Below are 27,780 nucleotides of genomic sequence, written 5' to 3' on the forward strand. Positions count from 1 at the left end.
CGAATATTAATGATTTCACAGTATGTTTGTATACATAATTATTGTTGCCACAGTACCGTTACCGCAGCATGGCACAGTACGTGAGTGCAAGGAAACGACCGTCAACAGATACAACTTTAACAGCAAGTGGGAAAAGATCATTCTCAAGAACAGAAACTAATCCTGTGCCAACACTCAAAAGCATGAGAAAGGAGCATCTGGACGACTTTTTTAACAGCATCGTCCTTGAAAAGGCGGACAAAGTAGGCTCCAAGCGTCTAGTTGATCAGATTCTGAAAGCAACTGTGTCACGTCTAGTCAGCTATAACGGAGGTCAAATATACAGTCGACAATATATTGATGCAGGCAGTTACCCTGTGAAAATGAAAATTAGCAAAGCAGATGAATTCGACGTCAATATTCCACTAAACATTACCGCGAAAACAGTTCGTACTCATGGAAAAGTGAGCTACCGCTTCGGCAACATCAACCAGACCAGACATGTAAGTACATGTATATTAAGCCGCAAAGAATGTTTTGACGTATATACAATGCGTAACTTTAAAATGTCATTTATGCATTTTTTGCTTTTATTGGTGTCAAAATACTGTGTGATATGTTAGTAGGAAATGCTTACTAAGCATCTGTGATTGACTATTTGCATGCTTGATGTATGGATCCAAGGATCATATGCATAGAAATATGATGAAAGAACATTTATATTCGTTTCAAACAAAACGCTGTTCACATTTGCTCAGTGGCTAATATTGAGAATTGGTTAAATGAAATTTACTTACGAAGCTTTGACTATAATACTGTGACCCGTTGCAAATTTCGTGTTATGTATAGCGGAAATAGACTTGGAAATGCATAATACTTGACAATAAGTAACTTGTATATCTTTTAATTGTGTTTTGTGTAGCCTGTTATTGTCTGTACCAACATGTAGGAAAATAGTGTCTATATATATTGTATACTACATTTTCTTGTGTGTGTGTGTGTGTGTTTTGTTTTTTAAACTAAGAAAATATTTTCAGGGAGTATCAAGCTTGAAGGTAGATCAACAACTCTTTTATGATCCTGAAGGAATTGCCATTCCACTTGGATATGCAGTGGTGGATGTGGAAATGGGATGTAATCGATTTTGTCGACAATTTATACTAGAAAGAAAAAGCCTTCCTAGAAAGTTCCTGCATAGCAATTTGCAGACACCTCGTCCGAACATAGACCGTTTTCACACATACAGATCAGCCAGGCAGTGTGGGATGTTATTATTCAATCCAACAATGATGGGTTCAAACGAAAGTATCAGGCAGCTTGGATGCGTTGAGCTCATTCCATTAGATGTGAAAAAAGATTTATTTGAGAAACTGACAGTAGCATTATCCCGCATATGGAACCAAAGTGAGCTATAGTAATATTTATGAAAATGATAAACACGACACTTTCAATGAAGCTACCAAAGGAAACAACATAATAGATATCTTTCCATTCCGTTTAGTACAAACATCTTCACTTTTTTCTTTTTAAAGTTTGCCAAAAAAACGGGTTTGTTAGGTTACTATGACTTTGAGCCATTCTGAACCACAACATCAATACATATTTTATCTGATCCTCATGAAATATGAAATAAATGACATGAAACAAAGGCCAAATGAAGAAGACATCAGATACGCATTGTATGAAATAGAATGCAAACTAACTGAACAAAAGTCAGTTATCTGAAAATTTATTTTACCTTCTTAGCGTCAGCCAGAATGATGCTTTACTTAAAACTGGTTTTAACATACTTACGTAATAAAAAGAAGATCTTTTTCAACTGTTATATTATCAAACATTCTAATATGCTTGTTTCTGTTAAAACACACGCTTGAATATCACGTTAACCTGCAATGACGTCAATGTTTTTGTTGCAACCAAGAGAGAGCGCTACTATATTTTTTCTACTGTTTTAGATAAAGGGCAGTATTTATTAAGATTGAAAAATGTATATAAAATTCGTGTTTGTTTTACTTATATTAATATACTCAAACTCGGTTATACGTCGGCAGAATAATTCACTCGGGCTATGCCCGCTTGAAATTATTACGCGGACGCATAACCTCTTTTCGTGTATTAATGACGTTAAACGAGTGTTTTGTGTACATTCTTTTTTAGATATTTTGTTTTAAAGAGATGGATGTACATACTAGCAACCACTGAGTAGAAGTCTAACATTAGGCACAAATTGCTGACAAATTTCTTTATCTTGACACGTTTCATTGTAAAATGTTTAAAAAAAAAATATCCGTATACATGTCACATTAGTCATTTTTAATATCTTCAGACGTGAACATAAGCAGAGCATGTCACGGACCAGCATTAAAGATGACTATTAAACCAGGGCGAGGCTCGCCTGTACAGCACGACATAAATGTTGACATATCTGTTTCTCTTCACTGTGATATACCAATTACAGCATTTGGATGGCCGAGGGAAGAAACAAAGAGAGCTTTCAGCATGGAGCATATAAACGAAGTTTTGAAAGCTGGGATTCATCTTGTACCTAAAAAAGACCTGTTTTGGGCGATATCTTTCTCCAAAGCAGAGCGGGCACTTCTATCTATATTAGACGCAGATCAAGGCTGTAGAAAATATGTCGCTAAAATAATGAAGAAGCATGTAATGACATGTAGCTCCCAGTCATCGAACGGCCTTCCGGGAATTTCGTCACATATAATAAAGGTATATATTACACCCAATCTTCTCTTTTCGTGACATCAAGAAGGAGCAAACATCTTACACTGAAGAATGAATTTTGCGCTGACATTAACATTTGGCAATAACACACTAATTTAAGTAGCTGGTCTTCTAAATGTTACGATACTGTCGGTGTTAAATAAAAATCATACGAAAAGTAGGGGTCATGTTTGATGCAAGAATAATGTTTTTAGCCAATACGCTGTAAAATCCCCAAATTATGTAAGTGATGTATGACCTAAGTTTCCCTGTCAAATTCTGTAATGCTATTATTTCATGATGAAAATGCCACTTTAATGTCAAGCATAGACCAGACATATGTTTCAGTTAAATATTGCAATGAAAATGAGAATATCTCTACAGAGCAAAAAACTAAGAGTTATTTGAATATGCCATTATGCGACTATCATTTTGTTCGCGCTAGTTTTCCTATACTATTTAGCTCATATGTAGTTTTCATTATTGTAGACACAAATCTTATGGTCTTGCGAGAAACATCACAATTGTCCAGACTACTGGCATTGGGGGAACAGGGACATATGTCTGATCAACACAATGAAGGAGTTGGAAAATACTCTGACTTCCAAGAGACTGCTCGATTACTTTAACCCAGCTGTTAACATTCTGGAAGACAAAGAGGCTGCTGTGCTAACCAAGTTAGCAGAGTTCATGCAGAAAAGGAGGAATGAACTTGAGAATATGAAATAGAATTAACCTATATTAACTACACAAAAATGACATTGTTGAAACTATCATTTCAAGCATTATCTAAATTATTTTCACAAATCATTTACTCCGTCGAAACTGATGGCTCTATTTTGGGACATCTTGTATCAATTTTCTAAAGTTTTTTAAGCGCTGCCAAGAAAAGCTCTCGTTGAAATCAAATCTGTTTACTGCTTGATGTAAATAAAGTAAACTATACAGATTTAATTACAGGTGGCTTTCCCAAGTGACCATTCTTTTTGTTTTACAAGCTTCTGTCAATTATTTTAGGTGTAGATTGGATTCCAGGTTTCGTTATTTCTTAATGGACTTTGAAATGGTAAAAAGGACATTTGGGTCAAATAGCGGATTAACATCAGTAGAATTTCTCTGCTATGAAAGAATCGCTATTATTTACCTTTCGCTATGATTTTTCTCTTACATTGTAAACGAAAGGGTTTTTTTTTGGGGGGGGGGGGGGGGGGGGGGGGGAGGGTGTAACGCCGTTTTTCAACAGTATTTCAGTCATGTAACTGCGGCATTTAACCTAACTAGTGTTCCTGGATTCTGCACCAGTACAAACCTGTTCTCCGCAAGAAACTGCCAACTTTCCCACATGAATGATCAGAGGTGGAGGACGAATGATTTCAGACACAACGTCTTTTATCAAAGCGTCACGGAGAACATACGCCCCGTCCGGGAATCGAACTCGCGACCACGCGATCCGTAGACCAACGCTCTCCCTAAGCGGGAGGGCTGTAAAAAAATCCTTATTTTGTTTTGGATATGATTATAAAGCATGAAAATTACACTAGAAGAGAATAATACTACTTTTTTAAAAATTGGCAGCAATTTATATCTATGTATCATGCTCGCTATATTCTGATTGCTTATGATATACATTTTGTATTATCGCACTATCTTACAGAGAGGTATACCGCATAGGATTTTACAGGATGTTATGTCTTTTTATCTTAATAAAATGACTTTAATTAACTGGGCATAAATGCATGAATTGTCCATGAAGAACAATGTCTCTTTCTCGAAATAAATTTAGTGACTGCGGTGCTCATTTATATTATGACAATATGTAAAGCGCTGTGTTCTTTTCAATGATCTTGGTGCAAAATAATACTTATCCTTACATGAGCACTTGTAATATTTCAATCAATTCAGTATTTCTATAGCTTTATTCATGTGCATGTATATATTTATGTTGATCTTTAGAAACGTTGGTTTTTATATTACCTAAATCGTATCTTAAATTTTTTAAGGTACATATTATTACCAAACTAACACCGTGTATGTATACTTTGTTTTCATATTGATTGTAATTGGAATCACAGTATGCGTATACTACATGTAGTACTTCTTTGACAAGGAAAAGTGGACAGTTAACATTCTTCGGAGAGTCATTTTTCTTTCATACAGCATGATGTTTGCTAGCTTTACATTTTACTGAAAGAATAGCTTATAATATAATTGTAATCTTATCAAGAAAAGTAGCTCTAATTACGCGAAGAATCCAATTATCAGATGAAATATATATTAACTCCAGTTTTTTTCATTAAAGTGTATTTTTATATAAATTCACAATTCCTGAAATAATTTGACAGTGTTATAAAATCGTATATTGATGTTTGTTGTTTTATTTTTCAGCACTAGTGTACCCAATTTACAATTTGCATATTCAAAACAAAATATCGAGTGATATTTATTGGTCAATAAGTGGATAATCCTAGGTCACTTTTTGTTAATATTAAAAATAAGTAAAGGATACCAGTACAAACGGAACATCGAAACATGAAAATATGCCTTTACAAAAAAATCAAACCCTATTTTTAACGTAAATAAAAATCCTGTACAAAAAAGATGATAGTACCTGTTGTATAAATATTTTCATATTCGCGCTTGTAAAATTTTAAACCTATACAAGAAATTAAAACAAAAATATAATTTTAATAAAACGAATATTGAAAAAAGTTAGTTGCAAAATTCACAGAATGGGCCCCTTATTAGAAATGGCAAGTAAACCCCGTTTTTAAAAGTAGTGAAAAAATCAGAAGTAAAAACTGCAGGATAATTTCCCACTGGGAGAATACGAAATGTATTATGTGAGACGACACCTCCTGCGGAAAGATTTCAAAATGTTTGGTTTCAATTAATTTTCGATATTAAAACTTAGTCAGTTGTAATCAAAGTTGGGGTTTTCCCCATAGAAATCAATTATAACCTATAATGATCTTTTGTCGTCATTGAATATAAAACTGTCCATGGGAGAAAAATAGCACGTGGAACATTTTATAGACATATGAAAAGAAACACAAACTTGTCAAAATTGCCTCATGATGTCAACAGATTAAATAAAAAAGCTCAAAAGGTAAAATAAACTGCGTTTTCAAAATGTCCGATTTTAAAATCTTAATCTAGAGACATAAATAAAGCCCTCTACAGACGGTAGGTTTTTGTTGTACAACACTAATTATCTCAAAAATGTACAATTTTGAAATTGTACATTTTTCATATACGGACAGTATTCCATTCCCATATAAATCACAGAGATTTACCTAGTAAATATAATGCATCAGGTAATGAAAAATAATATTCACCTTTTTATGTCCCATGAATTTATTACGCATGACACAAATGTACCATGACATAAGAAAACCAACATAGTGGCTTTGCGACCAGCATGGATGCAGACCAGCCTGTGCATCCGCGCAGTCTGGTCAGGATCAGTGATGTTTGCTTTCAAAGTCAATTGCAATTAGAGAAACCGTAAGCGAACAGCATGGACCAGACTCTGCGGATGCTGGTCGGAAACGCACTATGTTGATTTTCTCATGGCGCGGCTCAAATCATTTAACTTTCCAGTGTCATCCTTTTACCATTATGCATTAGAAGCCATTTTATATTAAGATATGTGTTTATTTTTTGGGCAATTGTTTCTGGAATTTCATTCACTTGCCTCTTATCAACTAATTATTTACCAATTTGTTGCTTGTCAACGTGGGTGGTACGTAAGGCAAAACTTACGAAATAGAACATGTCCTAATCTGTAAAGCTTAAGTCAAGACTTAAGATTTACGAAATCAAGGAATAGCATCATACACACGATAATATTTGGCTGTACATCTTGAATTAATTGGTGTTGTACAACAAAAACCTACCGTCTGTAGAGGGCTTAAGACATAAAAATAAATAAATTTCAGAATTAAAAAAAAAATTGAAAATATACAAATAAATAACAATAGAAATCATGGACATACCAGTTTGATTTTGGAATAAGCCGAAATTATCATACTAGCCGTAAACTTTCAAATTCAAAACATATATTGATAATATTTTTGTAAAAGACACAGTAAAGGTGCCGTATCAGGAAAATTCATACCATCAAGTTAAACAGAAATGCGTTATTCATGTTATATAGATAGTAAAAGCCTCGTGTGTTTTTGGGACGCATTGTTACTATCTTGTAAACGAAAACGATTGTTTGAAAAAAAAGATGGCCTTTCCTGTGTGACGATTCTCAGATAATAAGTTGAAATTGTTTCATAAAGCTGAAGGACCATTGTAAAGACAATTGCATGATCTGCCTCCAAGCAATGATGCCAGATTTTATCAACATTTTGCAAAGCACACTGGAATACTATTGATGTTTCTGGCATCAGCTTTGCTTGGTCCATTCAGACATTTGTCACATTGCTGACATTTCCAACAATATCCCCTTACTTCTGAAACACGTAAAAACAAACACATACGAGCCAGAAGAGAAACATGAAATGTCCGGAAGTTAATCCATTAGTTCGTCGCTCGAAGTCTTTGAAAGTTAATAAATTAATCATTATGTTTTCCTAATATACACAGAAACAATCTATTTCTAGACTTTGAAATCATTTACTTGAATAATTCATTTTCTTCAAAACATTGCTGAAAATACATGTATAAGAATGAATTTTCAGCTTTATAAATATATTAGAGCAAGAAAGTTTAATAACCAAATATACTTCAACATCCTGAACTATTATTGCCCCGTATACCTTAAAGGGATTCTCACTTCTCAACAGTCAGTAGCCTAACTTCCGGTCCTTCAGACCTTTGATTATGAACAGTTTTTAAAAAATATGTAACATGTGGGGTGGGGGAATAAAGTGTTTACAGATGTTTTTTACTACGAGTTCAGCATCAGGCTGGACAATTTCGACCACCAGAGAACACATTTCAGTTACTCATCTTTCTTAATTGTGATACCTACTTCTTATAACCTTAATGAAAAAACAAAAATGATGATACCAAATCGGCATGAGAGGCTATGATAGAAAGCTAGAAAAAAGGGGAAATTAAATGGGGCAACAGAAAGTAGGGTTAGATGGTGCAGCACTGGGGAAATTTAGAAACAAACTGTGCAGAAAAAAGGTTAGTTATCTAGTGAAAGTAGAGCTAAAGAATCACTCCATTTCACGTTGAAGTTGTTGTTTCATTTGTTATGATTAGCGTATAACACAACAATAGTACTATACTATGGTATTACTTAAAGGATTTAATTATGATGCTTTAAGAAAGGTTGTTTTATGTTAATTGTCCAAAAAAATTATTTTATAACCACTTACTTAAAGACTAATTCATATATTATATACTATATGCTGTAACCTACTTTTGAGAAATATAAAAAAGAGAGAGAATACAATTCATAGGCAACTTAGCTCCTAACACTGTCCCGGATTTCGAGCGGAACACATCTTGTTGTGATTCACAAGCTTATTATTACTACACAGATATATTTTCACTCCAACAGTTCGACAAAATCGTAAGTTACAGTTCGCCGGTATTAGTCGGGCTTGCAGTACAGTTCTCACTTGGATCAAGCGGAATAAGCATGGTCAGCTTTTAACGAGAATTTGCAAGAATTATCTCCCTTAATTATTGACTATGTTAAAGCAATACCCTTCAAATTGGACTGCCTCCCTTACATTAGCTCAAGCCGTGTCATTCATGACCGAAGTCAATAATTCTTTGTCATGGATTTTGCATTGATCTAATATTTTGCTTTAGGTAATACACGGAAATAAGGCTCGCGTGTTACTCCATAAAAAGCAACAAAACAGTTAGCCAGTTTTTGATATAAATCATGTTGTTTTATAGATTCATACACAGGATTTTTCATGTAAAGATATAAAACATTTCTGTAAAAAACATTATGTTAGCTTAAGATATTGCGAAATTCGTGCTGTCATGTAACAGAAAATGAAAACATTTAAATAAATTTCTTTTTTTTGAAACTTTGAATCCCGCCAAACATTGAAATCCGAAAATTATTTCATCAACGAGCTTTCCCACAAACACATGTATACATAATAGTTTTCCTCGAGAAAAACGAAACTTGTGTGAAGATACATTTATTCCCATTTTGACTGATTGTTCTTGTCAATATAACGGTACTTTTGTTTAACTTTCATGTCTAGAAGTTTACCAGTTTTAATAAACTAAACAATACTGTATTTGACAGACAGTGGCAAAGAAAAACCCGAGCAATTTAACAAACTTAAAAAAACCATACATGTTACTAAAACACGCAAACACATGTTTTATTAACTGGTCTTGATCCAAGGTTTTCCATAGAAATCAAAGAAAGAAAGAATCTATTGAATTATGAATCAAGTTTCTGATTTTTTTCTGATCAGCATTGGTGTATGTGTATCATAGAGATCCTAACTCATTTTTTTTTTAAACAATTAGCTCTGATTCATCCTGTCTACTTGTTTATAGTGTCTAAGTTACTTGATTATACATAAATCAAATATGCCATTCAGATATGTGTTTGTACATACAATACAATTCAATCATGAAATCAAATTTATCGTGTAAACTGAAGTCTTTAGCTGTAAAGGTGACTGTTTTTCATGTTTCCCACGAATAAAACCGTGGCAAAAAATGTAGGTCGTACTCAAGAGATAATCCTACCGTGCAAACTCATGGAAAGCATGCAATTTTTTTTTCAAGCTTAGATTTCATTTCTAAAATAGACACGACATTGCACGTCTGTTAATTTCACCCTGTCTTTGCACATCGTGGAAATCATGTTGTGTCTTTTGTTTAAATAAATGTACACATTCTCTCCCCCCCCCCCCATCTCACCAGCTTTCAGTGAGCGCCTAACTTGCAAATTACACTATTTCATTAGAAAATTATTCTTTGAAGTAGTTTTTCTCCTGTGGTCGAATGTTTCAATATTCCAAAGATATTTAGCTTTCAGTCGGAAATAATGTAATTTATGTTGATTCGTATTGTTTCCATAAAAAGTTTGGTGAAAAATCAAAGCTCTTTTCTATTCTGTTCTTTCCTTTCTTTCTATTTTTTTTACTAATTAGACAATTATGAATGTTATTATTGTAAAAACTATATTGAATCGTACGTCAGTTGTCGGTATATGCAGTTCCGTAAATTAACACGGTTTAAGTTTCATCAGAACTTTAAGAAATCCACACGTATTTTTTTATTTCTTGGTACACTTTGAAGTAAAATGGAAGCAAGAAGCCTTTACCATATTACACTTAAAATTATATTATTGTATTGTTTATAAAGTCAAGAATACCTACATATGTGATAATAAATTGTCATGCTTTGGAAAATATGGTTTATTTGCCCCTAAAGTAGAAGAAATTGAAAAGTTTACTGTTTTTCACTATATGTTCAATATAAGCGACGGTGATACTTTTAAAACAAAATTGGAAGCAAGAAGATGTTCAGTTAGAATAAATATTTTCACATTAAATTGAAGAGAAGAAATTGAAGTTTTCTGTCATATCTGGTAAAATATTCACAAACCAAAAGACATATTAGAAATTAATCATTACAAATGAATTTCCTATATAATCTATTGCTCAAAGTAATGTCAATAGGGAAACCAATATTGAGTATCGGATAATTTTCAAGGGGGACAACCTACTATAATAAGCCAGTCAAATATAATAAAAGCTGGGGATGAGTGATCTCTGTCAAAGACTGAAAGAATTCAAGCAACGTCAGACATTTCATAGGCCATGCATATAAACATTTGCTAGGTAAAAGTAGACCTTTTTTCCAAATTGAGACTGATATAATGCCATATCCAATGAACAAACTCGGCAGGAAAACATCTCGAATTTTAGTTTACAGGGATAATGACACAGATCTACTTTCATTGCAATAAAAGAACAAATACTAATATTTAAGCCACAGGGACCAGATATTACTAAGGCTTGTAATATCGTGTGCTGTTCTCACTTGCGTTTCATAGTATGCATTCTGCGATAGGCTGAAACATTTCGACCACTGGAAAACATATTTTAGAGGCAGCATACGTTCTCTTTTGCTCTGTAAAATTTGCATTTTTTTGTCCAAATTGAGACAATCTCCCTGCCCTAAGCACAGAACCTGTTTTCAGGTTCCAGTGTGATTGAATGGAGTTTATAAATCAGTACATGTATGTAATAAACAAAATTTATTATTCTATTTAAAATGTATGACACTGTATGCAACTTCTAACATGAAATACACTACCTCAATGAACCTGACTATTAAGATCAGCAATTACATGTAAGGCTTAACTTGGGCCGTGTTGATAATGAAAATGAAACATTTTCCCTTCATATGTTGAAATGCTATCTCTTGCCAGCCTTCATTTTTGTTTTTCATTCACAATCTTGAGGAAGCTCCTCCCGTAACACTAACTGTCTCATCAGTAATGAACGAGGCGTCTCCGGACAGAAGGAAAGAAACAATTCCCGCACATTCATGCGGCTCCCCAAATCTGTAATAGTAAAACAAATATCCGAATCCGAAGGTCCGGTACTCGTGACTCTAGCCAAACATGTTCAAATTGTCTAGATACGACCAGCAAATAACCAACATACATTATGAGGAAAATCTATCTCGGGTTACTCTGTAATAAACCACTCGCGTGCAATGACGTCATCCGATTCATGTGCGTAGCTAGGTTGTAAAAAGTAGTAACCATTTTTTCTAATACTGTTGATACTAGTATGTCGTGTTAGAATCGAAATAATAAGTTCCCAAGTGTGATTTATCGTAGAATAACCCGAGTTTTTCGTTCTTAAGCGTTTTCTTTTCCAGCGCGCCGCTATGCCGTTTGACACTATGACGTAAAAATTGTGACGTCAGAACAGTGAATTGTTGCATAATAATAGAAATCTAATAAAATTCAATGTTTTCAGCCTTCTTTGTTTAATAGGAAAATGAATCGGGTCGTGTTAGAATGCAAAATAACTGTTGATTGATTTTCTCCTATGTGTATATTTGGACATTAGAGATAGACTAGGTATTTCCCTCAAGTAAATGAATTTGAATTGTAAGGAACACTTAGAATCGGTAAGTAACACTTGACTGAGCAACTGACCTCGAAAGCTGTTGTCATTACAGGCTGGCCAATTAAATTCTGGGACCTAAGAAATAACCTCTGACGTAAATATTATTATTTCCTTATTGAGGTGACTTTCTGGCTGAACAAGCTCTGCGGATTAAATATTACTATAAACCAAAGGATGGAAAAGTGGCTTTGTTGAAATGTGCCAATAATCTTATTTGTCACAAAGGTTAACATACGCGTTACCTTCGAATGCATGGTCTATATGTGAAAACAAACCCCATTGCGACCCTCTAATTGTGCGTAACAAATTCGTGCATCAAATGGTACACTGCATGGACAGACTGGGTCAAAGTGTATAGCCAGTGTTTTCTTTATTACCGTATATCAACTGAAAGTGGTAACGGGATTAGATTTTTGTTGGTTTTGACAACTTACGTTAACGTATATACTTTTGAAATAGCGGATTTGACATTTTAGGCAGCAGAAAACAACATAATTCTTTTTCAAAATTTTATATTTTTGTAGAGAATTAAACGCATCCTTGGTGCAAAATGTAACGCACCCCCACCCCAAACCCTTGGATACTTAAGCGGATGGATACGGAATGTCAATTAGGTAGAATGGTTTTGTCCTTGTATCCGATCCTTGGGTTCCACACACTGAGGACCAATATTTTAAACAGACATTGCAAGACGATCGTTATTTATTTTATGCTATCTAATGAAATACTGTATTCTATCAGTTAAATATTTTTATATCTCATTACTCACACTGTGAAAATATGAAATTTATATTTTCACACTGTGAGAGATATACCTCCGCCCCCTCATACATTGTGCATGAATTTTAAATTATTTGCTTAATTATTTGCTTACGTGCTCGTGAAAATATTTGAAATTTTCTCACTTCTCAGTGAGATATATTCCATATTCACTTAAAACAAACAAATATCCTCTATATATTTATATACATGTAGATGTGCCCTAGAAGGAAATTTTGCTATGCTTTAACTTGTTTAAGTCCTTGATTTGATCCAGATCTTACGAATTTAGAGCTTTTTTATGAATATCGTTTTAAAAGGAAATGTCCATCAAAGTTATACAGGAATTCTTATAGATTTTATCTAAAATTTTAGATATGGTATGGTATGTTTATTTTTTTTATCCCCCCGCCAAAGGCGAAGGGGATATTAGAAATGCTCTCCGTCCGTGCGTGCGTGCGTGCGTGCGTCCGCAACGATCTTTGTCCAGAGCATAACTCCAAAAGTACTGGAGGGATTTTCTTCAAACTTCACACACTGATAGAACACATTGGGAGGAAGTGCAGTGTGCAAGAACAATAACTCTACCTTGCCTATTTTTTGATATATTCCCCTTTATCTTATTTTCTTAAAAAAAAATTTGTCCGGAGCATAAATCCAAAAGTACTGGAGGGATTTTCTTCAAACTTTATACACTGATAGAACACATTGGGAGGAAGTGCAGTGTGCAAGAACAATAACTCTACCTTGCCTATTTTTTGAGTTATTCCCCTTTATCTTATTTTCTTAAAACATTTTGTCCGGAGCATAACTCCAAAAGTACTGGAGGGATTTTCTTCAAACTTCATACACTGATAGAACACATTGGGAGGAAGTGCAGTGTGCAAGAACAATAACTCTACCTTGCCTATTTTTTGGGTTATTCCCCTTTATCATATTTTCTTAAAAAAATTGGTCCGGAGCATATCTTTTTCATGCATGGAGGGATTTTGATATATGTTGGCATAAATGTTCACCACCACGAGGCGGAGTGTCGTGCGCAAGAACCAGGTCCCTAGGTCTAAGGTCAAGGTCACACTTAGAGGTCAAAGGATACAAGAATGAAAACCTTGTCCGGAGCATTTCTTCTTCATGCATAGAGGGATTTTGATATAACTTGGCACAAATGTTCACCACCACGAGACCGAGTGTCATGCGCAAGATCCAGGCCCCTAGGTCTAAGGTCAAGGTCACACTTAGAGGCCAAAGGTCAGATACAAGAATGACTTTGTCCGAAGCATTTCTTCTTCATGCATGGAGGGATTTTGATGTAACTTGGCATGATTATACACCATCATGAGACGAAGTGTCATGTGCAGTTCCTTTCTTTAGAATTACCTCCCTTTGTTGTTACTTTAAATAGCTTTTATTGTAACTTTTTCATTACTAGTCGTAGGGAAAAATCGAGACCACTTTTCTGTAGTACAACATGCATGCTACATCAAATTTTGAGGTGTATTTTGACCAATCTCTACCTGGTAAAGATTTTTGTGTGGACTTACAATTTTTTTTTTTTTTTTTTTTTTTTTAAGACTAACTTCCCTTAGTTGTTACCATAAATAACTTATATTGTAACATTTTTATAATTGACCGTAGGCAAAAAACAAGACCACTTTTCTGTGGTACAACATGGATGTTAATTTCCAATTTTAGGTGTATTTTAAGATATCTCTACCTGGTAAGGAGTTTTTTTGTGGACTTAGAAAAACAAAAGACTTACAATGATTACTAAACAACCACAAAATTAAAATTCCATTTGCAAATACAGCTGCTAGAGTAAACAAATTTGCTGTGACGGGCATATATTGTGACATTCTGGCACTAGTGTTCCCTTTTAGCTTTCCATTCCTTCTTTTTACAGTAGCCATATAGAAAAACGTCATAGCTTTACTGTTCATGAAAATTAATAAAATTTAGCAGTACACCACCTCACCACTGACTTATTCTTTCTTCCACATCTTTAAAACCCCTGATGCGGACAACAACTAAATGGTTCTTCAAAGCTTTCCCCAAAATTAATACTTTCAGACACTAACTTGCCAGGAACTTTAGCCTTCAATTATAATATGCCCGGCGGGGGGATTGGCCATGTCTAACATGGCTCTTGTTATTTATTTAACAGTTCTGCCACGCGATATGTTAAACCCAGTGCGAACTAATTATGGCATTAATGACCGAAGGGCATTAAAGTAAGTCGCATTGATCAAAGGCATCTTATATGCTTCAGTAACTTTTATGATCCGTTCAAATTAGGTGACATCTTCGAAATTAAAAGCAAGTCCAATGTACTGGTCTTGATTACCAAGGTGACCTATTTTTTATCATGCCAGTTTCAAAATAGTAATCACTTCCTGAATATTACTTTGATAAAACAGCAACTTCAGTGACAATGAGCCCTGCGTCCCTTAAGCATTTATAATAGATGTCAGTTAATTTGAAGAAAAAAACTCCTTTGGCAGATAAAATAAAAGAAATTGTGACTTTTTCAAGTGTAAAGAACACGTTTTATATTTATTTTGTGAGTGGATCTAGACTTGGAAATTCTTGTTCTTTTCTTACAAAAATAAGCATAAAGCCAGCATCTCAGGTAAAATATGTTTAATAACATATCTATCTTTAATCAATACCTTCGACGCAATAAATTGTTTAATCAAAGTCTTTTTATTGTGGCAAAACAATTCTTAATACAATGATGATTTTATGTAGGTTTACTTAAATTATTGCTGAGCGGTCTTCTTGCCACACGTAAAATGCGCATGCGCATTAAATAAAAAAAAATCCGGTAAATTATCATAGCAACCAATCCATCTATTGACACCAAATATAAACTGTTACATAGATATGGTACCACTTTTACCAAATACGACAATATCAGTTGTCATATTATTATGCCATCCAGAGTACCCTTGGTCTGGCACCAAAAATTATTTTGTATCTATTATCCTTTAAAATAAGCAATTTTAATTTTTAAAGTGTTAATGTTCACAAAGTCTAACTATAGCTTTTGTTTTATTTTTGTTGACTGCACTGTCACACCGACAAAGTTTTATGTCTTTCCAGCTTTCAGCCGGGCATTATTGCATCATTTGCGGGCACCTTAGTATACCAACGGCCTTCTGTTAGCCAGCTTCCTCACTTGGAATAATTCTATAAAGCAAACCACATCGTAGAAGGGCAAGTAATTCATTATAGCAGTTATTCGGTCAAAATCAAAATTTACGTTGTGTAGTATGCATCCGTGGTATAGTCGAAAAAAAAGCCCCAAATAAATGGACCCTAATCTTTCCATTTTGATCTTACTTGTGCATAAACCGGAATGGAGAGGTCGGGGTGCGAGCAAATAGGCAATATTCCCTTCGTAGAATGTATTTCGTATTTCATATCAAGTAAGACACTTTTCTTGTTTAAATTCGATTGTTTTTGAGATGTTTAAATGCAAATGAATGGGGGGGGTGGGGGGTGTTCTATTGAGAAGCGCTTTCTGAAAGTACCTGATGTCAGTTGATTTGCATTTCAATGCCTGCTATTCAACATCTCTTTCTTTTTCTTTTTCCTTTTCTTAAAGCAAATATTGGATGTCGTGTGGAAAATATGTCAATCTAGAAACTGTGTGGATTTGACATATACAGTAACTTTAGTAAGAATGAAAGTTCATAAACTATGGTACATGTACATTCATAACTGATTATTGTCTTAGTAAAACGGGGCTTAATTCACGAATGTTAGATTTTGAATTATGCGTATTGTCATGCATAATTCTTCTGAATATGAGGAACAACTCATTAAAGTTTTTTCAAATTCCTTTAGTTAGTGAAAGTTAATTTACAGAGAAATCTGTCTTTCTAACCTTACACGGAAAATTGATTTGTAGCTGGAGGTACGCATCTAATCATACATGCTATTAAGCGATAATGAGGAAAAAGTATTTTAAGTTTGAGCCATTCAGTAATAACATAGAAAAGGTGAATGTGACTGGAATTCCAGAGGAAACGGGACACAAGATATGAATAATGGCACCAGAATACTACAGAAAAAACAAGAGCTGTTGGAGGACAGCAACGCTCGACTATTCAACAGCCTTGTCGATTGAATGAATACGGAAGTCGAAAAAGGGACATAATTTAGTAAAAAAGCAAAATAGGGTTATGGAACCTGCATAGTGCTTATCAGCTCATGACAGTGGACAAGAGTGTGAAGTTTCAATCCATTCCCATTAGTGGGTACTGAGATACCAGCTTACATTTAGGAATTTAACCAAAAACTCCTAAGTTGAAAAAGGGGCATAATTTTGTAAAATGCGAAGTTATTGACCCTTTGCATTGCATGTCATATCGTGACAGTGAACAAGTGTGTGAAATTTCAATCCTTTCCCATTAGTGGATACTGAAATACCAGCTTACATACAAAAACTTAACCAAAAATTTCTATGTTGAAAAAGGGGCATAATTTTGAAAAGAAAAGCAAAATAAAGTTATGGGACCTGCTTTGTGCAAGTCAGATCATGACAGTGAATAAGTGTGTGAAGTTTTAATCCATTCCAATTAGTGAGTACTGAGATACCAGCTTACATACAAAATCTTAACCAAAAAATTCTAAGTCGAAAAAGGGGCATAATTTTGTAAAAAAGCAAAATATAGTTATGAAACCTGTGCAATGTAAGTCAGTTTATCACAGTAAATAAGTGTGTGAAGTTTCAATCCATTCCTCCCACAAGTGGTTACTGAGATACCAGCTTACATACAAAACCTTAACCAAAAATTTCTAAGTCGAAAAAGGTGTATAATTTTGTAAAAAAGGCATAATAGAGTTATGGAACCTGTGCAATGCAGGTCAGTTTATCACAGTGAATAAGTGTGTGAAGTTTCAATCCATTCCCACAAGTGGTTGCTGAGATACCAGCTTACATACAAAAACTTAACCAAATCGCCGACGCATGGGCGAGTCCAATAGCTCTACTATTCTATGAATAGTCGAGCTAAAAACGACTGTGCAAAAAGTCTACAGCGGGATTAATTACCTGTTTAAAGGGATTAGTTTCATTATCCCTTCGCCTTCTTGATTCACAAGCTGAAAAAGAATCGACAATATACATTTAAGGTGCATGAATGTTAGTAATGAAACTTCCTGACATTTTTTTGTCTAGAGAATGGGGATAAATAAGTGCATTTGACAATATACAGGCCAAACCTATTTAGTAAGAAGCTAGTATACAGTCATTTTTGTAACATAAAAACAGTATCGGTTCATTTTAGTCAGTGCTTATAAGTGTTTTTAATCATTATTTCACAGGTAGATTTATGCCTGCATTAAAAGTGAAATAGCCTTGAAAATAAGGTCGATGTGCCAACATAAATAGGTCTTTTGTAACTTTTTATAAACTTACAATTTCACTGAAGTTGGTTTTGATAATCCCCGGTGCTAGGCAGTTTATACGTATGTTCATCCGGGCTAGTTGACGGACTAGGGCCTTCGTCATTCCGAGCAATGAAGTTTTACTGGTTGCGTATGCGCCCATAAACTGTGTAGTCGAAACAAAACGTCAAACAAAGCAAGGACAGTATCAAACAGAAACAGCCGCGGTTTAATGAACAGTCACTATGATAGCGTTCGTATGTATGTGTAAGTGATATTTATACAAATGACAAAGTTAAACAATCAGGGAGTAAGGCGAGCCATCAGATCGCTTTGAATGATCATTGGCAAAATCAACATTGAGGAATAGACCAGTTAGTGGTGCGCACCAAACCTCACTAAATCCAACATGGAAAGCCACGTTAAAAAAATTAAATATAATTACAGTAACTCTAATGCAGTAACATTTACAAATGAAGTGGGCCACGAGACGGCCGCACACATCCGCGGTTACACACGCGCGCATGAACGCACGCGCACACATGTACGTTTGCAGATATATATTATATGAATTAAAGAAGTCCTTCAACAACAAATAACTTGGACCTACACTTTTTAAAAACAAAAAACAAATTGAAGGAAAGGCCTTTCACAACAAATGCATGTGATAATAGCAGGCAAATTCAAGGGAAGGCCTTCAACAACAAATGAATTGGATCCACACATGGTAATGCTTGAAACAAAAGGCAAATCTAATGAAACTATTCTGTATCAAATGCCTTGGATTTACACACTGTAATAAACAAAAGGCCAATTAAAGGAAAGAACTTCCGCTACAAATTCCTTGGGTCATCCCATTGTAATGAACAGTCAAAATACATGAACTGAAAAAGGGGCTGCAGTAATAAATTAATTACTTCAGAATTTAGCATTTTCGAAGTAATTGAATTACAGACTGCAAACATGAATACCTCAGATCCTAATAGTGGTATGTAGCCTACACCCGACGAAACAATGACTATTGATCCGCCCCTGAAACAAACACATATTTCTTTGTAGTCATCAAGTCTGAAAAGGGCACAACTTCGAATTTTGCCAATGATAAATCAGCAGCTGGCCTCTTAACAAGCTTCTTTTGGTCCTTCATTTGTAATACAAAATATAGACATTTCATGACACGTGTATATAATTTTTTTTTATTAAAGGCGCTAGCCTCTAGATTTACGACAACAATAAAATAAAAAGAAAAAAGTCTGGAGGTCAGTGCCTTTAAAATACATGCATTTTGTAGATTTATTTCGAAAGGAAGATAACTCAAAATGTACTGAAGATATTTCATTTAGTTGTATTAATATGAAGGCATCCAGTTTACTGCCTAACCCAATAATATCAAATATATAGCAAATATTGTAACACAGTACTGTTCTAAAACATGACTGACGTACCCTTCCTTTTCCATGTACGGCACAACTTCTTTGATAAGGAAAAATGTTGATTTGACATTAACTTCGAATATTTTGTCCCAGGCTTCTTCCGTGGTCTGTGCACAATGAAAATGAAAAAAGAGAATAAACGATGTTTGAATGAATATAAACATTTAAACCTGTGGCATTCTTGTGTGAAGCGTCATTTTATCTTAGTGCAGGCTTATAACTTTGGGTTGATATATACATATATAGTAGAGAGAATTTATACGAACTAAATCACCACCACAATATACCAGACCAATTACGGCAAAGCGCCTAGTAGTAAAAACGAACACGCACATGCTGCAGCAAGTCCACTAACCCAATAGGATTAGTTTCGATATAACTTAAACTTCTTTTTTTTTTGTACCATTGTTTAATCTAACTTATAATTAGATACCCTTTAACGCACTGTATGGAAGCGTACTGGTGCTATCAGAGATAACTGTACTCAATCAGAACCAACAAGTATACATCAATTGTTGGAAATGTTCACATTCAAAATCGATAGTTAAAGGTTTGTAATAAGGTATAAAAACGTTGGTAAGCAATCATGTAAGTGAGAACAATTGAAGTGTGAAACAAAACAAGAGCTGTCGAAGGACAGCAACGTCAGTTGAATTAAAACAAAATTTGGAAAAGGAGAATCATTTTGTAAAATTGTAAAACATGGATATGGAAACTGTAAAATGCTTATCTGTGAATGACAATGGACAATTGTGTGAAGTTTCAATCCATTCCCGTTAGTGGGTACCGAGATATCAGCTTACATACAAAAACTTAACCAAAAACTGCTATATCGTAAAAGGGGCATAATTTCGAAAAGAGTTTTGGGACCTGCTAGATGACAGTGAACAAATGTATGAAGTTTCAATCCATTCCCATCAGTTGGTTCTGAGATACTAGTTTACATACAAAATCTTACCCAAAAATTTCGAAGTCCAAAAAGGGGCATAACTTGTAAAAAAGCAAAATAGATTTATGGAACCTGTGCAGTGTAAGTCAGTTTATCACAGTGAATAAGTGTGTGAAGTTTTAATCAATTCCAACAGGTGGTTACTGAGATACCAGCGTACATACAAAAACTTAACCAAATCAAGACGCCCACGCCGACGCAGACGCCGACGCGTGGGCGAGTCCAATAGCTCTACAATTATTTGAATAGTCGAGCTAAAAATCCAAAATGTGCTCAGTCAGATTTTGATCATATAATGGAATACTTTGTGCAAGGGATGGTATTATTTTCTTAATGGTAGTATAACATTTCTCAAAGCATTTACAATACTGTATGAACATGTTAAGCCAATATTCATTAGAATGGTAATGAATGAACTCCGAACCTACATGTAGTTTTAAAACGTGTCGTTTGGTCAAGACAATTGAAGTATCCAAATATATATTAAATGGAAATGTAGAACTAGAAAATATGTTGATGTCAAAAGAAATAAAAAGCTTTTCAATGGTTTCATAGTAAACGGGGGTGGGGTGATAAAAATGCTAAAGTCGTTAAACATTCTAACAAGGGTTTAACTCTGAGTAATTTAACCATTCTGTTCCTTATATATAGCAGAATATACAAATATGAAAAAAATACCGAATTTTGCTTAAATGTTAATTGATGTGATGTGATTGTTTTAACAGCTGCCGCGAAGAACAATTTACAGTGTTTGATAATCACATTAGATGTTTAGTGTACCTGTAATGTTATAATAGTAAACCCATTTAAATCTACTATCATTCATTTTCGCGATCCTTCTATATATAGATCAGGATACATCTTTCAAATTGGTAATATCCAATTAAGCTATGTATACTTCTAAATAGGTCCCATTGATGTACTCTTGTGAAATTCAGAAACGGCACAGCCCTGATTGGTACAGAACTAGGCAGATACTATGACGTGCCAGTAAAGGACCGAACCTGTTTTCATTGTTATTCAGCAGTTGAGGTGGAAATTCGTGTATTATTGCATTGTTCTTTGTACATCTCTTTTCGCATACATGTAGAATTGTTGGAAGATGCATCAAAGCACAAATTTTAACAACTGCAATGATAACGAAAAAAAAATGTCTTTTTACTTTCACGCACTGATATATGATTTTTAACTGCCAAAAGCTGTTATAACATTTTAGATAAGAGGAAGATTGTTTTATATAGTTAGGTAATGTAATTATATAATGTATCATAGTACTACAATTTTAATTGTTACAATGTACAAACAATGTAGGACGTTTCTTTCTTATTAGACATGTAAAGGTTTAACTCAGTAAAGGTTTAACACTTAACTCAGTCTTAATTATGACTATATACATATTAAATCAGCATTTTAGCTGTACGTGGTCCGGTACTAACGATTCTTAGCAAGTTAGAAGTTCTTGTAATTCTATGCATATGTACAAATGATTTTAACAAATGTACCTTGTAAATCTTTCATATTTCTTGCCAAGGTTTACAGTATATTATTGCTATTGCTATGTTATATACTTTCATGCAAAGTTAGAGTATAATAAACATATCTTAATCTAATCTCGACCACATCTGGATGCTTAGAACGCAACAAAGCAAAACAAAAGCAGAAAAGGTTATATTCTGTCTTTTCATGAAAAGGTAATACAAGACGCACTTTCGTTCAAGCCTAATACATAGTTATTTGATGAATTCAATGAACACAAAGGTTCAGAAAATCACTGGATAAATGTACTTCCATTTGAAAAGAAAAGCAAACACAATGGATTATTATACATAGTCTGGATAACCTGCCCCTTAACTGCTACATAGTGTGTCTGTCGGGAACTAGACTATACTATACACAGCATCATTTAACTTACTCTAATTTAGTTATTTGTCAAATTAAAAATAATATGATTATAAGGGTCTCATTTCATAATGCAATTATAGGCCTTGAGTGTTTTACCCTTACATTACAAAATTTCTATAATGAACTTGTCCATCTTTCAATTTGAACAATGCCATTAGCTGTTAAAGCATTGCTTACCAAAACCATTCTGACTGAATGGTTAATAGTGCAGGTCATGATCAGACTGCACGGATGTGCAGGCTGATCATGATCTGCGCTAGTCGCAAAGGTAGAATCAATCGTGACAAGCATATGTTTAGTAAAGAACGTTTAAAAGCAGATATTGAAATTTCCACGCACCAGTTTAGTAAATAATATTATAAGGTTATGCAGTTTACAAATACCAGTTACAAAAGAGTTCCTTAACTTGTCAATATCGGCATACTTACATCTAGAATAGGACCAAATATAGGGTTGACGGCTGCGTTCGAAACAAGAAGATCGATCCCTCCAAACTCATTCACCGTCTGGAAGAGAAATTTGTTTGTTTTGTTTTTGTTTGGTTTAACGTCGCATCGACATAATTTATTTAAAGATCATATAGCGACTTTCCTGCTTTGATAGTGGGGGAAGATCCCAGGTGCCCCTTTGTGCATTAATTCATCACAAGTGGTCACCTGAGTAGACCCACCGAGAAATTTGTAAAACAAGTAAGGTTAAAATGCAATTAGCTAATCATCACTGTGATGTTGTGCTTTATGACATGGTGACACAGCTACTTGGTTTTTGATCACGTGACCTAGATTCAACTTCACCTAGATTTCCCCAAAGACAAAATCAGATATTAGGCAGAAAAAGTGACCCATATTCGTTACGTAAAAACGTGTTTTAAAGATTTCAACTCGTGATCTTGTCCATTTTTTTATCCTTAAAATCCTCAAGTACTAACATTAAGAACAGGTTTTCTTGCATGTGGCCTCTTGTATGCAAATTATTTGACTTTACGACCTAGATATAAATACTCAACATGTGCAGTGTGTATATCAGATATAAGATATGGTCTCAGATGGGTTGAAACGTTTGTTTTTTTTTCCCCATTTTTTTCGGATCAAATAACCTAACTTTTGACCCCTGTTGTCAAACATTTTAAGCAGGTTTCATTTGTATCAGGCAGAGCAAGAGGTTGATGTTCGAAACTGATATAGTTAAAATCTGCAGATAATAGACAGAAAGTCTGTTCTCCGGAGAGTGTTTAAAATAAATGAATCGAATGGTCTTGTATTGGACACCAGATGTATTTGGAAATATATATTTTGCCTTCCGTAGTACATACGGTGCCATCTAATTTACAGTTTTCCAGAGGACATACAATATATATTTGCACAAAGTGTGTTATCTTTGTTTCTAAGCGCGTTTTATAAAAGAAAAAGAAAACATTATATTTCCAAACAGAAAGGTTCTCTCGCTTGTTCGCGATTTTTACCCTTCGAATATTGTCCTTTTTCCAAAACCACGAAACTTCATGGCATCGAAATTAAATGAATTCACTGTTTATGATGTTTGTGTACGATGTACGAAATAACAATTAAAGGATGTGTGTAATCAAACAAACAACACAGACTTTAAGTAAAACCAAATAGCTTGTTATGCAGAACAATTTCGAAGTACGTGTGCTGGATTTTCAATCACAACCACAGCATTTAAGCATTGCCAAATTGATTACAGTTCTTCGGAATGACTTCATCAACAATTTCATCTTTGAGAAAAAATTAAATTCACTCGCTCGCATATACTGAGAAAAAAAGAAATTTATTTATATTTTTATCTGTTTTATTTATCTATTTATTGACAAAAATCGCATATTTTTACTGTAACAAAGTAATCCATGATTTTCATTTGTAAGTTTTAGTCTATATATCTATATATATTTTGACAATGATTTCACCTGTAAATGCAAAAAATCAGAGGGAGGAAAAATGGCTGAAAATCACAAATAACAGTTACTTATGCATACCATAAGCGAGACCATTTAAAACTGTGGTTTGTAGGACAAAATTATTTTTAGCAGATTCTTTACACACAAGTCTGTAAATCAAACATTGAAAAATATGTGAAAATATATAGATATTTGCAGATTATCCATAGACGTCTATATGCTGCACAGAGGCATTTTTAGGAAAGTCCCAAAAAAGTGAGTATAGAAAATATGAAAAAATAGCCCGCTAGCTCCATGAAACAAAAAATATACCCGCTTCCCAAGAAGTCGGAATTGAGAAAATAAATCGCTCGCTCCATTTTCTTCTTCTTTTTTTTTTTTTGAAAATTTTCTGAAGAAATACTTATCAGTTTTTACTTGCCAGTTTTATTTTTTGGGTTGGGGGGGGGGGGGGGGAGACTCCAGGAGTCCACCGAGATTTATTTCAGGCATGCGCGTGTTGAAGTATCAACACTCCATATGCCATGTGGATGGCTTCCTCGCGTGAAGAAATCTATATCCTTATAAATCTATAAGAAGATCCTTTCATAGTGAGAGGAAATTGACCCAAAATCAGAGAACTTAATCACTCGTACAAGGACGCCCCCAATTTTCAAAGTAACCTGTTCAATCAACTTCTTCCTGTGTTCCTTCTTCGCCACGTGACATACTACTCCTGACACAGTTAGTCCTTTGTTTTTCAACGTCTGTACGGCTTTGTCAACATTATGTTTTTTTCGGCTGCTTATCATGACCTTAGCGCCATCTTCAGCAAGTCGCTCCGCTATTGATAGCCCAATGCTGCAATTGAAATGAAAATGATGATTATGTAAGTGTTGGTCCTTGCTCTTAGCTAAACCGTAGGATGTTTATGACAGCGTGGTAACTTTCAGCATTCAATGTTTTTTTTACACGTCTTAAAGATAAATACAATATCAGAAATAGATATCCCAAAATAAATAACTAGTCAACCAAAGTTAATAAACATATTAGGTTTAATAAATTTATGTTTTCAATGTTGTTCGTAGCTTTGCTAAAACTGAAACTGAATAATACTTTGATAGTTCCCTAGATAACAGTGTACATAAACCTGTGAAAAGAATGATTCAAAAGAAATCATGTAATCAGTACAGGAACGGACGACCTTTAGGTTGGCAGAATCATTTGATATGATCACATTTGAGAAATGGAACAAAGGATACAAATACATACTGTTAGTTATCAATACATTCAGAAAGTACGTCTGGCTAATACCTCTCAAACAGAAGACTGGAAATGATGTGACAGAGGCATTTAAAGACATCTTCACAAGTTCGGGCCGTATGCCAAAGAGATTGATAACTGACAGAGGTATATGTCATACTCTCTAAAATTTCCTTACATAGGTACATTATTTACAATCATAAGTAAAAGCAGCGTTTTTCAAACATATTTAATTATTCTAAAGAATAAACTACAATTGTACAATTTCGGGTAAGCAGATCAGAGCCAAATCGGTACAAGATATGATGAAAAAAAAATACAACACAAAGGCGAGCACTAGCGAAAGTGCGCAACAAAATAACTGTATTCTTTTGTATTTCAATGATGGTAATTATACACGAATTGAATGAAAAATTGAGAAATACAAGTATCCAGTGACAGGGGCATATATAAGGCCAAGACAATCTGTTTAATGTCTAAATATATTATTAAATTAATGTAGCATAATGCGTAGTACTTGGTGTATTAAGGTGAGTTTAGATGACTCTGTTCCTGCAGTGTAAGATACTTATTGTATGTTTTTAAACTATGCTGAAAAGAGATTGACTAAATAAGTTTTCAGGTAAAGTTGTGAAAAAAACATTAATTCAGGGAGGGCCTAATTTGTCCACCTGTCATCTTGTAGAATAATTGCATTATACCTGTACTATAAGACTGATTTGCACGAAGTTCATGTGGGCGGAAAAAGTAGGTCAATAGGTTGTGGTGGGTCTTAAACATCGCGAATAATGGGCTTCTTAACTTACAAGGACAATTACACATTTCTACCAGTTTTATAAGCCATTGATATGTCAAACAATAGCAAATATAACATTGGTAACTATGTAAGGTTACGTATTTGAGAAATGTGTTTACTCGAGCATATGATCGAACGCAAAGTGGAGAAGTGTTCCGAATTTCAAAACGTTATTACACAGGAACTTTGCTTTAAAGTACAGGCTGAATTAATTGCAAGATGAAGAAATCAATGAAACATTTTTGAAGAATCATCCATTTTGTTGTTATTGTTTTTACATTAAAGGAATGCCAATATCTTTTAGATGCATTATTATATTTTAAGTTGTTAAATATTTAGAATAGGGTTTTTTAATCAGTTGATACTATATTTACACAGGGGATCGAATTTCCACTATTTGTCACGATTTATTAACCTTTCTTAAATAGCTCTATAATATAATGTATAAAGTCCTGATTGCATGATATAGAAAGTTAAAAACTATTACATAAGTCTGGTAGGGATATTGATATGTACGTTGTTAAGCAATGCTTTATTTATAAGATTAATTGATTACGACATCCATTGCTGTTTAAACGCTATTCATACGCTAAGATATATATTATAAATAAATATTTGCTACCGATCCAAGATGGCGGCTTTATATACAATGTAGATGGGGTCATTGGGTGCGTTGAAACCCAATAGACTGATTTATTTCCTGAAAAATGCACACTTTCATGGAAAGTTTACAATATCATCGTGATAGCTATCTCGTGGCAGAGATATACCACCATACTAAATATAATAAAACATTTAAGATTTTCCTTAATGAAATTTTACGACACATCGAACTGATATGAAACAAAATGAATAAAATGATTATACCCGTGAGATGAAGCCGTTACAATGGCAACTTTTCCAGTTAATTTTCCCATTTTACAAACTTAAACACCTTTCTGTCACAGGTAATTTCATTCAGCAGTAATTTGATCACAGATGTAGTCAGTGCAATTTATTTCACAATACATGTGTACACAGTGCACATAGTGTACATAGCTTTAAGATTTTGTATATACAACTTTTTTAAATGTTACTGTAACAGCAGACATGTTCTGTAACTAGAAACATATTTTAAAACCAATTAATTATCTAAAATGGTAATCTAGTGTCGTTTAAGGTTCATAATGCTTTAAATTCTTAATATCTTAAAAACAGATGAAACAACTTTCCAAATAAATGTTATGCGTACTTACATCGTTAACAATGCATTCTGAAAGACAGCTAAATCCTCCGCCACTGTTACGGATAGTGAAAAGGTAAACCTTTGACCATTAGCTGTGACCTTGACCTTGAATTGATATGGCTGACTCATGAATTCTGCACAACGTCTTGATGAGGTGATCATTTGACCCAAGTTTCATGAAAATCTTTCAAGGGATTTAGGAGATACAGAGCATTGAGTTGTGACCTTGACCTTCAGTTGACATGGCTGGCACATGAGCTCTTGATGAGGTGATCATTTGACCCAAGTTCGATGAAAATCCTTCAAGGGGTTTAGGAGATACAGAGTGGACACAAAATGGAAGGCTCAAACCTTTGACCCTAAGCTGTGACATTGACCT

General features: G+C 34.2%; 2 protein-coding genes across 2 annotated transcripts; one reads left to right on the forward strand and one right to left on the reverse strand.

Moving 5' to 3' along the window:
* Positions 1 to 948: 948 nt before the first annotated feature.
* Positions 949 to 3,771, forward strand: LOC123549200 (protein mab-21-like 3). Its single transcript, XM_053546972.1, has 3 exons — positions 949 to 1,383; positions 2,306 to 2,703; positions 3,187 to 3,771. Exons 1-3 carry the CDS (start codon positions 1,107 to 1,109, stop codon positions 3,424 to 3,426), a joined length of 915 nt encoding a protein of 304 aa, XP_053402947.1. The 5' UTR covers positions 949 to 1,106; the 3' UTR covers positions 3,427 to 3,771.
* Positions 3,772 to 10,970: 7,199 nt separating this feature from the next.
* On the reverse strand, positions 10,971 to 27,093 carry LOC123550552 (dehydrogenase/reductase SDR family member 4-like). The gene is made up of 8 exons (XM_045338983.2): positions 27,044 to 27,093; positions 24,801 to 24,978; positions 22,652 to 22,729; positions 19,385 to 19,479; positions 18,911 to 18,971; positions 17,971 to 18,105; positions 17,605 to 17,654; positions 10,971 to 11,212 (listed from the first exon to the last, which is right to left on the reverse strand). Exons 1-8 carry the CDS (start codon positions 27,091 to 27,093, stop codon positions 11,098 to 11,100), a joined length of 762 nt encoding a protein of 253 aa, XP_045194918.2. The 3' UTR covers positions 10,971 to 11,097.
* Positions 27,094 to 27,780: the final 687 nt, after the last annotated feature.

Source organism: Mercenaria mercenaria, chromosome 6 (genome assembly GCF_021730395.1).
Source record: "Mercenaria mercenaria strain notata chromosome 6, MADL_Memer_1, whole genome shotgun sequence".
Lineage (NCBI taxonomy): Eukaryota > Metazoa > Mollusca > Bivalvia > Venerida > Veneridae > Mercenaria > Mercenaria mercenaria.